Genomic DNA, 15,518 nt, shown 5'->3' with positions numbered 1-15,518 from the left:
AAGACTTGTGGACTTCAACTCCCAGAATTCCTCCTCCAGTCATGTTGCGGCGACGTCATCTGCGTGGATCCATCTTCGGTTTTTTTCACAGGGGGCAGGGCTGCTGCTGAACATGCCGACGATGAGCCCCTGCCGCCACCAGAATAACAGCTGCCTCCTCCTCCTCCTCCTCAAACGGCACCACCACATTTGGAGTGAAGCTGCCAAAGCTCCCGCTGGCTTCCCCCTCCACTCGGAGCACCTGAGCTGGGCACCGCGTTACCCCTGCTGCCTTCTCCGCCGCCGCCGTGCTTTTGAGAAGCCATGAGGCTTTTTTCCCCCTGCTCCCGCCCCCCTCTGCCGCCTTCCTACTGGCTCCCGCGGCCTCATGGCTCCTCAAAAGCACAGCAGAGGAGGAGGGGGCAGCAGGGGTAACGCAGGGCTCAGCTCAGGTGCTCCGAACAGAGGGGGAGGTGCCGCTACCACGGGCGCCGGCGCCGGCGGGAGGTTTGAAAAGGCTTTGGGGGTTTATTTTAGCCACAGCGCCGGGCGCAAGCAGCTAGGATTGCCCGCCCACAAAGGACCTCCCCAGGCTTCCTTTCCTGAACTCAGTCACCCCAAGCTCATCAAAACAAGTCCGGGGAGGTCCTTTGTGGGCGGCCAGTTCTAGCTGCCTGCACCTCCCCAGCCTCCGACGCCTGTGATAGTACAAAACACTTCGTGGTAGTTGGAAACTGCTGCGCGGTGTTTTCTTGCCACCTGCGCGGGCGCGCAGCCGCGCACCTTAGAGGGAACAATGCTGTTGGGATGTTAAGCAATATAGAAGATATAGGGCAGGTTAAAATAGAATCTTCACTTCTGGGGAAGAAGCTCTGAACATCGCAGATTGTTTTCATTTGGAGAACTCGTGAAGGAGGGCTCCATAACTAAACATTTCCATTTCATCAACGGTTTGATGAAAGTTTGCACAGGCTTCTATTACGAAGATAAAACTATGTCCACATCAGTGACGTGCAGTGAGGTTTATGGCTGGTGAGGCTGGTGACGTCATCAGGAATGCGGGGAATGGGACCACGTGTGCTGGAGGCTCAGGCTGCCTCAGCCTCCAGCACACGTGATCCCATTCCCCGCCTTCCTGAGCATGCTCCGCTGGCTCGCGCTCCGCAGTCCACGAAAGCGACTGGGTTACGACGAGAACCTTCCTGCCTCTGCTGGACTTTGCGCGCTCCTCGCGACTGCATGCAAAGTCCAGCAGAGGCAGGAAGGTTCTCGTCGTGACCCAGTCGCTTTCGTGCCTTCGTCATCCGGGAGTGCCGACAACATTTCTGCCTCTGCCCTCCGCAGCTCCCGGGCGCGGCCAGACGGATGTAGCCACAGCGACGCCGAGGCGGTCCGGGCGGACGAAAGAGTGAGCGAGGCAGCCTGATCCTCGGTCGCTCGCCCGCCGGACTGCCTCGGCGCCATTCTGGCTACCTCCGTCCGGGCGCGCCCGGGAGCTGCGGAGGGCGGAGGCAGAAATTATATTATATACTATTATTTCATGAAGAGAGGTGAGGCTCTGCCTCCCCTGCCTCCCCTGACCTCACGTCCCTGGTCCACATACTTTATTAGAAGTTTCTGTTTCAGGTATCTATGCTATCATGCACACGGGATTTCAGGAATAGCTTTCTGAAGGTTATCTGTTCAGACATTTGTGACAACATCACTACCTCCAAATTTTGTTTATCTGAGGGTGTAGCATTTTTTTGCAGGGTGGAGTTGTTAAGATAGTGAGATATAACACTTGTGCAAGACTCTAGAGATGTTGTATTGATCTATTTCCTTTCTCCCCAAAGCTTTATACTTTGTATTAAAAAAATATAAACTGCAATTCCCCCCCCCCCCAATGCATTCCAAAATGCATTAAGATCAATTCGTTGGCAAAAAGGGATGAACTGAAATGCAATGCACTGCTAAACATGGCAAAAATTAATGCTGGTTTCTTTTTTTTTTTAGTTCCCAGAGCGTCTAGCAAAGCCAGGATAAGATGGTTCCTGCTCTATACACTTCTGAATAACCCCAGTGTCCAAAAAATCCGGAAGCTAAAACCTCTCTCTTATTAAGTGGACGGATCAAATCTTTTCTCTTTTTGACAACGGGTGCTCAATATGCTAAGAGCATATAGGTGCCTCTGTGGCCAGCAACAATTTAGTGTTTGATCCAAGTTGTGACCAGGAAGGGCTTGCTGACATATTCATTTGTTTCCTAAATGAACACTTGCAGCATGGCGAGTATTTATTATATTACTGTACTGTATTCAATCCCAGTTCCTCTATATGATAACTGCAGTGTGATTAGTAGATGTGCAAAAAGGAAAAGATTCAGCATAACCCACAACGCAGGAAAGGTTAGTGAAGATGACAGAATTTGCAATGATGGCGAAATTAACTTCCTTAATTAGTGAAAAGACAATATCAACACTTATTATTGACTGAAAACTCCTAACTTTTTTTTTGGGGGGGGGAACAGACGAAAAGAAATTGTAATTTATGATTTTGATGATTAAAAAAATAGATAATGATAAAAAGAGACATTTTTTCCTTTGTAACCATAGTGGTAATTTTGTATTGGTGCTTGTAATTACTGTAAAGAAAATTGGAAGCCACTTCTGTTTCTGTTCATTTTTTATTGTTGCACCTTTGGCTCCTTCCTTCCTCCCTCCCTCCCTCCCTCCCTCCCTTCCCCCCTCTCTCTTTTATAATTTATATTAATTCTTGGTAAATTTTTATCTTTGTCTTAAAATATCTAATAAAATTTATTTGCTTTAATAGCTTGTGTGTATCCTCCAGTTGGAAATCAGGCTGGGATTTTCTTTAGCAGACTTTCCAGAGAATAGCAGTAGGAATGTTACTGGGGGCTGCTTTCTGTTTGAGGTAGAATAAACGTTTTGAACATCAGTTGACAGAATGTTTTGGGGTGACAGGAAACCAAATGTGTATCTCTATCCGGCTCCCTTCTCCAATTTTGCACCATTAAACCCAAATTTGTAAGACAAATCCCCAACTATGTCTCTAATACCAGTGTGAAACTGGAGACGGGCCTCAATGAAATTTCAGTATGGACGACCGTGCTCAACGATTGAATCAGATTATACCCTTTTCTCCTTGGCCATTAATTTTCCATTAATTATGAGGAATGATTTTGAGTCCATGTAGGAGAAGGCTTTGGCAACTAAAATCGCAGCTTTGCTCTTCTGTCCAGGTCTTTTACTCGGCATGGGAGATGATCAAGCCAAAGCACTCATTAAACAGTATGTAGCAGGCACAGAGCGCCAATGCACTCTGCCTCCCTTATGGCACACTTAACTAACCTCAAAGTACCTAAACACCAAAGGGCCCCTATTCTGACACAATGTCATACCTTCCCCTCAGGTGTCCTTGAAAGCCGATACAGGAAGATCCGCTACCTAGAGAGACAGGCCCCTATGATTCTGACCCTGTAGAAGCAAGAGAACATCTCCTATTGCCGGTACTATAGAGACATTCATATTTGGCTCATCTCACCATTATTGCATAAATACCCAAATTACAGCTCCCTGCTACTTTCAGATAATAACCCTGCTAACAATGAAATGTTGCCAGGCTTTTCCCAGCAGTGCTTAAAATCTGTCAGATGATCTATGCCATACACTAGTCTTAATGGCCATTTAGTTATTCAAAAGTGCTTTGTACTGTGATAGATTCAGTTGGCCATATACTAAATTGTATGTTCCCTCATATTGATCTAATAGTTCTACACCTCCCTTTAGATTTCTTAAAAATATATTATTTTTATACATTTTAGCATTGTTTTTCTTTTCAATTAGATTTTGTTGTATCCTTTATACTTTTTGTCTTGTGTACCCCATCCTCCTTCAGTGTAAGATCTATAAGGTCTATCACTGCATTAAAGATTTGAACTTTGAAGGAGTATGTGCATATGCCATAATATGATTCTTATATACAGAAGCTATAAAGCAGGATCAGGGAAATTCAATATGCCATTCAGATGCTGTTGAAGATCAACCCCAATCCTCTCCATAGACATGTCCAGTAATCATGGATAATGGAAGATGTCCTTCAGGAATTTCTTCAGAATGCAGAAACTTCCTAAATAGAGGTTATTTGCCATGGTGGCACAGTGGTTAGAATGCAGTACTGCATGCCACCTCTGCTGCCTGCTGGCTGTCTGTAGTTCGGCAGTTCAATTCTCACCTGCTCATGGTTGACTCAGCCTTCTATCCTTCCATACTCAATAAAATGAGGACCCAGATTGCTGGGGTATAGCACTGTGAAGCGGTATATATTGTGTTTCTCCCAAAATAAGACAGGGTCTTATTTTCTTTTGACCCCCAAAATAAGCACTTGGGCTTATTTTTGGGGAGGTCTCATTATTTTTGAGATGCAGGAGGCAGCGAGCATGGTCACCTCATGGCTGCTGCTGTGTTGCAATATTTCCAGGGGAGGGCTTATTTTAGAGCATGCGCTCAAAAGCCGGATTGGGCTTATTATCCGGGGAGGTCTTATTTTCGGGAAACAGGGTAAATCTAAGTGCTATTGCTATTGTTATTTGCCTACAGCAGCTCATTTCAACAGCCAATCTGTGAGGTGATAGAATGGTTTTTTCCCCCCATGTAAGGTAATTGGATAGTTGATAAGAAATAAATATACAACTATAAACTGAAATAGGCCCTCCTCTGAGATGGAGGGATCTGTATCCATCTTTGAATTTGCAGAAAACTATTCAGACATGAAGGTAAAGGTCGTGGATGACAAAGCCCAACTTACTGTACATATGTTGATGTTGTCTTTGGATGGTATACAATTAAAGAGAAAATGCTGTTTAATACCAATATACAAAAACATGACTTATTCCTGTCTCATTCATGTACTGGGGATGAAATAAAAATATAATAGAGATGTAGGAAAGAAAGAAAGAGGGAAGGAAGGAAGAAAGAAAGGAAAGAAAGGAAGGGGAAAAAAAGAAGAAGACATATCTGTGCCAAAGTTATATGCAAGGGAAGAAAGGTCTTAGAACTGTTATGTATGTCTTATTTTCTTCTTTAAAAAACAACTCACGAACACATTGGGTAGATGAAAATAAAAGTCCCCATAGCTTTTTATTCCATTTGTACAGAAACACATGAGAATAGTACAGTATATTACACTCAAATTAAATTCATTATAAAAAAGATTTGGCCTTGCTTGATCATTCCAGTAGAAGATGAGGCTTACCTTTAAAATAATCGCAATAGGGTCTCCCCCCCCTCCATTGCTCATCTTGACCCAGCATTTATTTGTGTGGGTTCTAATGAGTATATGCTTGTTTTAAGATTGTTTTAGGACTTAAGATAACTTTCACTCTCTTTTGGGTTTTGGTTGTATTAAGTCACTATGGCAAAAAACTATGTTTTTTAATGGGAAATCTTGAAAGAGTACTCCTACATAATAATAATAAAAAAAACCAGGATTGGGCAGGCTGCATTTGGAAGGTCTCTAAAATCCCTAATATAGATTGGAAAGACCTTTATGGAGGTCAGTTAATTCTCTAGCAGGGCCCTTCCTTTGCCACTATATTCCAAGCAAAGAATTGCAGAGAACTCTAGGACAGGGGTGGGTTCCTGCCAGTTCTAACCTCTTCTATAGAAGAGGTTCCACAAATCTACAGTGCCGTTTAGAACCGGTTCCAGCTCCCTCCCCCCCCTGCCCATCCGCACATCATCAAGATGAAGAGCGAGAGGAGGAATTCTGGGAGTTGAAGTCCACAAGTCTTAAAGCTGTCAAACACCCCTGGTTTTTTTTTTCTAAAGGGTTAGGGGTGCAAGGGTCTTGTAACTTGACAGCTTTAAGACTTGCGTGCTTCAAATGCCAGAGTTTCTGAGCCAACATTTTGGTTGCTAAGCAAGAGCGTTGTTAAGTGAGTTTCACCACATTTTACAAGTTGGCCAAGCCCACCCAGTCACAGGGCTGGCAAGCCACTCCCACAAAGCAGGCCACACCTACAGAAGAGGTTCTAAAAAATTTTGAAACCCACCCCTGCTCTAGGGTGATAACCGATTTGATTTAAACTAGTATGTCTGCTTTCCCTTAGGGGTATTCTAACTAGCTCCACCCATTCAATTTTGTAGACCAAGGAGTTATTCCATAGATGGAAACTGAAGCCATTCTATTCTAAGGATGTTGTCATGCTGGGAACCCTTGAGGTTTGTGGACTTGCAACCCCCAAAATAATCTAATCAGGAAATGCGGTGAAACTGGGTGTGGCTCTGCTAATTTCTTAGAACAAAAGCAATTTAGCCACAGTATTTCAGACATATATTTTAAGGAGAAAGACCAACTTTAAACCACATTTCAGGGGTGGGAGAGGAAGCAATTCAGGTTAATCATTTTTACAATTATACATACCTCAAAGCCAACAATAAAACCACTTCTGTCCTCAGTGGTCTTATTCATATATATAAAAGCAAAAATCACTCATGCGACATCACGAAATCTCCAGAACTGTAAAGATTACAAATTTGAAATGTAGCACATATGTTCCTCTTGGCTTCTAGGTGCTTGCTTAGAAAGGATTTTTCGAAATGACCATCACATCATTATTATTTTTTATATTATTATTATTAACATGCTATGAATCTAAGGAGTTAGATGCTAAGGACTCCCTCATCCAACCTGAAAACTTGGACGGGCGTGGCAAGTGAATGACTCATTTGGCCTGCTGGCTGGGAATTTGGAGAGGAGCCTGAGGAAGAGAAGGTGATAAGATTGGAGAGGTTTCTGTGGGGCAAGTCTGAGGGAGAGAAGGGGATAGGAGAGGCTGATGGTAACTACTCATTAATTTTCAAGCTGTTAGTGTTGATTTTATCAAGCCCGATCACATAGTTTCATAGCGGAGCACGGGTATTCAGTTAGTATACCATCAAACATGAAAAGGGAGAGGCGGGCTATCATTGGCAGACAGTTCTGAAAAGCAATCAAAAGCTTCTTCCACTGCTGAATGGGAGATAAGACAATTGTGTTAGGAAAGACAATGGCTGCAATCCTATGAGGTATTCCATTAACAACCCACAATCAGGTTGACTAAGAATTATATTAACTAGAATGCAAAACATCAAGACGACCTGATGTTAGAAAAGGTAGCTATAGATTTAGTGACCATGCTTCCTTTATTAGAAAGGACAATCTTTTATTTCAAAAACCTCTGCCCTTCAGATTTTTAAAAATTGAATCATTTTCTGTCTCCTGCTCTTTAATTTTTCATTGTAATGCAAAGTTATAAACAGAAACAATGAAATTTTTGTATCCTTTTAGAGTTGCCCCTTTTGAAGGCAAATCTGATTAAATATCCTTTATTTTTCCCCAAGAAAATAAGATTACTGTATGTAAAGTAGAAAAAATATAGCTAATTATTTTATGTTTTTCCTGTTTCTTTCTTTTCCTATCCCCTGTCATAAAACAAATCTGGAACAATTTACCATCTGTACAAAGTACATCTTGTATGTAACAGTGAATGTATATGTGCTTCTCACTAGAAGCCATGAGATTTATTTCTTGATTTATCTGTGGCTCTCCAACTGTAATTCAGTGGAGTTGCTTTCGTACAGATAAAATACCTCACAGACTGGAGGCTGCCTCTAGTGAAAGAAAGCTGGCAAGGAACAGAGAAAAAGTTCATATGAGGTGATTCTCTTCTGCACTTCAATGTGTTACCAAAATATCCTAATATATTTTGCACTGTGGTGTCCCGTAGTGCTACGAATTGTTTAGGTGTATAGCCTAAGAGTCTAATAATCCATTATTGAAAAAGGTGGTGTGACAAATGGGTTTGTTTAAGTGGCTAATTGATTTAGCAAGAGGATGGGCCAGGCTTGCTTTTAGCTAATTCTTTAATGAGGCTTCTGAGCAAAAGCAAAACAAAAACATTTTGCTGATGATAGTTTTCATCTTCAGAGTTTTCTTTTCCTTCCTTTCTTCTTGAACAAGGAGCATTCAACAGAGGAAGCTTGTCTCTGGTGGATTGTACATTTGCCTGTCACTTCAGCATTTCTGATTGAAAAAGAGGTGACATTACTGAATATGTGTACATACATTGTTGATCCCTACCAAATCTCTGTTTTGACTTTCTGCTGTCCTGATTCTAAGTGCACAACAAAGAATAAACAAAGTGGTTTATTGATTTCTACATCTTTGCTGTTTGCTCTTTTGTGTACTACTGAGAAAAGTACTGTCAATCATAGCAGGAATGGGAAAGATCTGACTGCAAGATTATTTTCTGTAGAGTTCTTGGTATTCTTTGAGCTTTGTTGTTTGCTTGCAGACATTTCATTACCGGACTAGGTAACATTATCAGTGCTACGTGGATTTCTCCTAGATAGTTCCTTGATTAGGGTGCTGTTTTCTACTTGAGTGTTTGGTCCATGTTCATCCTTGCTTATCTGGGTTTAGGCTGATGTGGGGAATGTGTTCCCCTTTTTTTGTTTCCTCCTTTGTTTTTTCGTCTCTTTGTAATGGGGTGAAAACATGGTTTATTTCTATTGATTCTGATTTGTCTAAATGCCAAGCTTGCGGGAACTCCCTAGCATTTTTGGATTTAGCTTGGTCCAAGATGCTCAGTTTTCCAATTGAAACTATGGTTGGATCTATTCATCTGCTTAAAGTGTTTTCATTGTATCTTCTGCTGGTATTCATACATGCATTCTTAGTCTTCTGCCTATATGTTTACATAGTGGCTATTAAGAATTCTTACACTATAGGATAAGATAAGATATAGTCAAGATATGTTAAGATATAGTAGCTAAGCGACAGCAAGTATAGAATGTACAATATATGTAAAGTGATATTTTGTTATAAACAGTCAAGTATATATATGTATGAAATAGTATACACAAATAATTAAAAGAACAAGGGGATCACGAATATAAGATATGAATATAAAGGAGGGAAAACATCAGTTATAAAGACATACCAATACGGAACTTCTGTATGATGGAACTTTTGTTCCTTTGTCGTTTTAATTTATGTTTTGTCTTGCTTATGTATTTATAATAAAAAGGTTATAATCAAAAATAAAAAATAATAATTCTTACACTATATATTGTAAATGCTTCCTGTTTTTGTCTTCTTGGACTCCTGGCTCTTTTTTGTTTAAGACGTTTTGTGGGGTGGGTTTAGTTAGTTTGTAAAGTATGATTTAAATAACAAAAATAATATTTAAAGGTCTAAGGAAGCATTTTATTGGAGATGTAATAAGGATAATGCTTTTTTTTAAAGTGCATGTTTTTACAATGTCCTATTTTGGGGAAATAGTAGATTATAAAAATATGAGTGTGCAACAAATGTTAAAATTTCAGAGTATTCCTATTACATGGAATTTGACAACTGGAATAATGTAAATGGATACTGCTTGCCCTTGCTATGGCCAAAAGACTGATACTGTAGCATTGGAAAGATAAATATACGGTTCATTCACTGAACGAAGACTTGATTACACTTGCCACCTATCAACAGATAGCCTGTAGATGTAGACTTTGTATGGACAAATATGAAATATGGAACTCATTGATACTGTAGTTTAAAGATGAATGAAAGATACACAAATGTGTTAGAAATAAATATTGTATATATGTACTTTAATAATATTTAGATACGTCTATACAGAATTATAACTCTTATGGTATACTTTGTATTTTTTCTATTTTTTTCACTTTTTAAAAGGTTTTTTTTTTAAAAAAATATTTGTGTTATGTTCCTTTTTCTGTTATTATATTTAAAAGAAATTTTAAAAAGACGTTTGAAATTCCTGCTTAGAGCCCATCCCTCTTCCTTCCAGTAGAAACACATTTTTTTTTTTAAAATTTGGTTTTGTTATCGTTCTGCAATCTTTATTTCAGCGCGCGTATGTTTTGATTTTTAGTTAGACCCGCTAAGTAAACAAATAAAATAAAAATTTGTCCGTCCTGCCGTGGCTGGGGATGATGGGGTGTTGCAGCCGGATACATCTGGAGGCCCCATGCTGGGGAAGGTGTATCTGCAGGAGGGATCCTCCCCCTCCCCGAAAGACGGTGCGGGAGCGTTTCTGTGCCCGTGAAGAAACAGCCAGACTTCCCCCGATTCCCCCCGGGATCAACTCGCGTTGAAATCGCAGCGGGCGGAGGGGAGAGGAAATCGCTTCTATGAAAGATGCCTGACTACGCCCCGCTAATTTCTTTCGGCTGACTGGAACTCCGCCCGAAGCGACCATTTGAACGTCAGGAACGCAGCAAGAGCTTGAAGTTGCTAGCTAGGCGGAGAGCGCACCAACTTCGGATTGATAAGCGCGGCTCCCTTAATCCAACTTTAGAAAAGCGGTCCGCGTCTCCCTTTGCAATCCTGCATCTCCTCGTCCAGCCTTCTTCTACAAGACCATGGCCGACGGCGAGGAATTCGCGTAAGTGGACGTTGCGACCGAGGCAGATCTGGAGTGGGGTGAACCCAAAAAGTTGGGTCGGTTGTCCGTTGGTGGGAAAAGCTGGGACGGAAAACCGCGCGGCGAGTTGCAGCCACCCCTTTGCAATCTGCTCCTTTGTATTTCTTGGGTTGAGTTCGCGCGGCCCGGACATTGAAGCCTGGGGGGCGGGAGGGGGGGCTTCGCTCTGCTGTCGGGTTCGGGGCTGAGGAGGGGGGGCAAAGCGCTTTAAGGCCACTTGTGCATCTGAAGCAAGAAACGCCTCATCCCACGGCCTCCCGTTCCGGTTAAATTTGTGGGACGGGGGGAGGTTAAAGAGAAAAGCGAGGGGAAACAAAATAGCCGCCTCCCAAATCAACAAAGGGTGTGTAGTTGAGATCTGGTTAAACGGTCAGCATGGCATTACCGAAATAAAAGCGGACGGGAGGATGTTGCTTTTCTCCCTGTCTGTCTCTCTGCTTGTCTCTCTCTCCCTCCCCCCCTTGCGTGTAATTGAAACAATTTAGGGGAGGGGAGAGGCTTTTAACTCTTTCCTAGGTTTCTCCCTAATGGAGGGTACAGATGGAAAAATGGAGAAGGGCTGTCAGAGACTTGGAGTTTCCCCCCACTATCAAAATGCAGCACTCTCTTAGTGTGACATGCACATGCACTGCTACCATCTCTATTTTAAGTTTGACTATCTTCAAGGAAAACCCTAGGGTTGGGCCTTGGCCCATTTGCAGCAGCCAGAGCAAGAATAGGCTCTGGCACCCTGTTTTTTTCTTTTCTTTTCTGTTGGGCCTCTTGATTGCCTAAATTCCATTCTTAGCCCATGATGATGCAGGTTTAAATTTAGCTTTACCAGGGTTGAAACAGTGTCTCCCCCTCCCCTAGTCTGGCTCCAGATTCAATTCACAAGATCCTCAAGCTGATTAAAAGATTTACAAAAGAGTCATTTTTAGAAGAAAAAGTTTGAAAAACAAGTTATCCAATAGTGAAACCAGGATAATTTAAGGATAATCAGCAATGCATTGCACCAAACTCATTGAAGCCCATGAAAATTAAGCTGTGAAAGAAGGGTACAGGTAGTTGTCGAGTTACGACCACAATTGAGCTCAACATTTGTGTTCCTATATGAAACATTTGTTAATGATCAGTGAGTTTTACAACATTCCTTGCAACAGTTGAGTGAATCACTTCAGATGTTAAGTTAGCAACAAGGTTTTTAAGTGACTTTGCTTGTCAGAAGGTTGCAAAAGCTGATCACATGACCCCAGGACACTGCAACACCAGTCATAAGTATGAACCAGTTGCCAACCATCTAAATTTTGAAAAGGTGGACATGGGGATGCTGCAATCATTATAAGTGTGAAAAATGGAACTTTGAATGGTCCCTAAATGAACTATTATAAGTTGAGGACTACATATAGCATTAGCAATGGCACTTAAACTTATGTACTGCTTCATAGAGCTTTACAGCCTGCTCCAAGCGGTTTGCAGAGTCAGCCTATTGTCCCCAACAATCTGGCTCCTCATTTTACCCACCTCGGAAGGATGGAAGGCTGAGTCAACCTTGAGCCTGATGAGATTCGATCTGCCAAACTGCTGTCAGTCGGTGATCAGCAGAAGTAGCCTGAAGTACTGCACTCTAACCACTATGCCTCCCTGGGTTTTATTATGCAGTAGATTTTTTTATAAATGTAATCCTCCCAGGGTTACCTATCCTGAGTTGGGCGGCTATGTAAATTTTCTTAATAAAATAAAATACCTATATTTCCCCCCCCCTCACAGCTGTACACACATACATGGACAACTTCTCACACGTAACTGAATAGATAGAAAAAACATCTTTGATGGAAGAAATGAGGAACTGCCAAAATGCCTCTTTTCTCCCTGAGAATCAGATTAAAAAGCCTTCTGCTATTATTATTATTATTATTATTATTATTATTATTATTATTATTGTTATTGTTGTTGTTGTTGTTGTTGTTGTTGTTGAAATTGAGGACTCAAAGACCAGCTCTTTGCAATGCAAGAAAGTTTATTGCGCAGGTTCAAACAGCTAAAATAGCATAAGGGGGTTTGAACCCCGAACATTCTCAAACAACAATCTTATATAGTCATTTTGACGTAAGCATATATGCAGGCATACATTTGCTAAATTGATAAAAGGAGAAATGGAAAAGTACAGAAAGAGCCGAGAATAAAAATACGTCAAGGAACATTTAACATCTGCGAGACAAACACGGGACTATCCCCTGTCCTAGACAGATAACAGGATACACCCCTCATGGTCTGTCTGAACATACAGATAAAAATATAAATGTTATGCCTCATTGATCTCACCCTGCCTCTGTCTGCAAATATCTTTTTCCTTGACCAGTCTTTTGCAATGTTATAATGAACCAAAGTCTGAACCAAGATTCAGGGCCTGTCTTCCCGATTCAGGGCCTGTCTTCCCTCCTTCATCATTATTATTATTATTATTATTATTATTATTATTATTATTATTATTATTATTATTATTATTATTATTATTGCCAGTGAAAGTGAAAACTGTTATGTGGAAGGGTTTAGTTGATGTTCAGGTAGGACTGAGGAAGTTTGATAGGCCAGGAAACAAGTCATGAGCTGTTCAGCTGTATTGCCAAATTGTAAAGTATATGTTTGAGTTTAATGCGTGAACCAAGCCCTGTTTGTTTTGCAATGAGAAGTAGCTCTGTGCCATTTTTACTCATAAATCCCCTCCAATGCAAATTATCTCCATTTGATTGCTCTGCCATTGTATTTTGAATGCCATTTCTGCACCTTGAAATAAATATGTGAATACTCCAAATAATATACTGGAGCTGTAAAGTTGGTTAGTTAGATAAATCAGTCAACCAATCAATCAGGCAACCAATAATTGAACTAGCTATACATCTGACAGCAGTGACTCTAGGTGGTTTTCCCTGTGAAAACAACACTTTAACAATCCAGACCACAATGCTCAAGGTCAGAACAGTAATCTCAGTTTATAAAAACTAATATTAAGCAGCCGAGCTCATTTCAGTTCCTGGCCCAAATTTCTGGGAAACAGCCTGGTGTTATTGGCCTTACCAAAGGCAAACAGGAAGGGTGCTGATTCCCAGATTTCCAGAGGGATGTTATTCCACAGGGCAGGCAGTGCTACAGGAAATCATGATTCCACATGAGTTCATCTGGTGAGCTAAGCAGAAACAATTTTATAGTAATATCTAATGTTGAATCTAATGCTTCTGTCCACATTACTTTGAAGTACAGTGGCATTTTGCCAAATAATTACTTCTTAAGATCTTGGAAATAAAATTTAATCACATAGATAGACAGACAATATTTAGGTATTTTGCTTTATTTTTAGTTTATAGAGGTTTTTTTCCCTTTCTCTCCCATACCCTGTTCCTCCCCTCTTTTTTCTTTTTCATATTGCTTTCTACCTATTAAATATATGAAACTGTCCTCATGTCTCTTCACCATATATATTTTTTCTATAATGAGTTAGGTTTCTTTTTTAAACCATACACATTTTTACAGTGTCTATAGATATTAGATGTAACAATATATACTTCAGTGGTAGGTTCCAGATCCCAGTGCAACGGGGCCCGACGGCTACCACATGAACATGCGTCCTTACCTCCTGTGACACTCTGCGACGCCTCTGTGATGCTCCAGCTGCTTGGCGAAGCATCACACAGGCGCCGTACACTCCGTGTGCGTGCGCGGAAGTGCCAAAGAGCTCAAATACAGGTAAGGACGGCGGGCGAATGGGTGGGCACCATACCGGAACGGTACCTGGTGCTCCCGGAAGGCACCGGTACGCCCGTACCGGGGTGTACCGCCTGCAATCCACCACTGATATAGTTCTTTAGTTTATAAATAATATCACAATTTGATAAGCTTTCTAGTAAGAAAAATCCCATGGTCATGTGATCACCATTTGTAACACCCCCCTCCCTTCTGATAAGCAAAGTCAATGGGGAAAGCTGCATTCATTTAATATCCATTCACTTAATAGCCATGGCGAGGGTCATAAACTCTGGTGCAACTCACAACAACCACCTTAGTTAGCAACAGAAATTCCCAATTATGGTAATAAGTCAAGGACTACCTGTAGCTTCTCATCGTCTCTAAATGTAAGGGAATTCAGATAGAACTATTTTCCTCTTTTAACCCTGAAGTTGATCAAAGAAACTAACTTGATAAATCTTCCCTGAATGCTTCAGGGTGTCACTTTTTAATCCCTTCAGAAAGAACCCCAAGTTAGTTTTTTATTCGTTTGTGTAGCCATGGGTCTTTCAAAACTAACAGATTTAAAGTTTAAAACAACAGATTTAGTATACTCAATAAGTAACTTTTGTCCTTTTGTTTATGTCTTCTAGAAAATCATCCAAGACCTTAGCAAAAATCTTTTGTATATCTATTCATCCATTTCTTGAGAGTTGTGCACCACCTTTTTAGGGAATAATTTGTATGTCTATATTTTTCTTCATATATCACAGTTAAATCCCCAAATCCAGAGTTAAATTCAAAATAATTGCAAAATTATCAGCTGCAGCTTATTTTTGATCTGTAACTTCATTACAACATGCTTGGTACTTTTTATTGAAGTTATCTTTTTTTAAAACAACAGATTGGCCAAAAATATACAATAATTTATAGAAATCTGCTCCATTCTTTATCCTGTAACTCCCTCTAGTGTACAGCCTTCAAGGTCCCTTTATCATAAAAATCCTAAAAGAGACATTTTCTCATTTGTGAGAAAATTATTTCTAATTAAATCAAAGCTATAAGGGAAGTCCTTGACTTAAAACAATTCATTTAATGACCGTTCAAAGTTACAATGGCACTGAAAAAAGTGACATGACCATTTTTCAAAGTTACAACCATTGCAGCATTCCCATGGCCAGGAAAATGAAAATTCAGACGCTTGGCAACTGACTGATATTTATGGTAGTTGCAGTGTCCCGGGGTCATATGATCACCTTTTGCAACCTTCTCACAAGCAAAGTTAATGAGGAGCCAGACTCATTTAACAACTGTGTTAGTAACTTAACAAATGCAGTGATTCACTTAACAACTGA

General features: G+C 40.8%; 2 protein-coding genes across 3 annotated transcripts in view; both read left to right on the top strand.

Annotated features, from left to right (window-relative positions):
- Nucleotides 1-2,769, top strand: part of LOC309386970 (stimulated by retinoic acid gene 6 protein-like) — a 53,150-nt gene extending 50,381 nt beyond the window's left edge. The window contains exon 18 of the mRNA XM_081942986.1: nucleotides 1,975-2,769. Within this exon, the coding sequence (XP_081799112.1) occupies nucleotides 1,975-2,081 (107 nt within the window). The 3' untranslated portion in view covers nucleotides 2,082-2,769. The remainder of the gene's footprint in view (nucleotides 1-1,974) is intronic.
- Nucleotides 2,770-9,835: 7,066 nt separating this feature from the next.
- Nucleotides 9,836-15,518, top strand: part of LOC309386969 (stimulated by retinoic acid gene 6 protein-like) — a 48,898-nt gene continuing 43,215 nt past the window's right edge. Inside the window, exon 1 of one of the 2 annotated variants that reach the window (XR_014174520.1) lies at nucleotides 9,836-10,422. Coding sequence is in view for 1 of the 2 variants with exons in the window: in XM_081942985.1 (XP_081799111.1) it covers nucleotides 10,400-10,422 (23 nt within the window). In the remaining variant the exon portion in view is untranslated. The remainder of the gene's footprint in view (nucleotides 10,423-15,518) is intronic. The other variant, XM_081942985.1, reaches the window with a different exon arrangement.

This window comes from Natrix helvetica (assembly GCF_964273705.1).
Source record: "Natrix helvetica genome assembly, chromosome: 2".
Classification (NCBI taxonomy): Eukaryota; Metazoa; Chordata; class Lepidosauria; order Squamata; family Natricidae; genus Natrix; species Natrix helvetica.
This window is presented reverse-complemented; position numbering and strand designations above follow the sequence as displayed.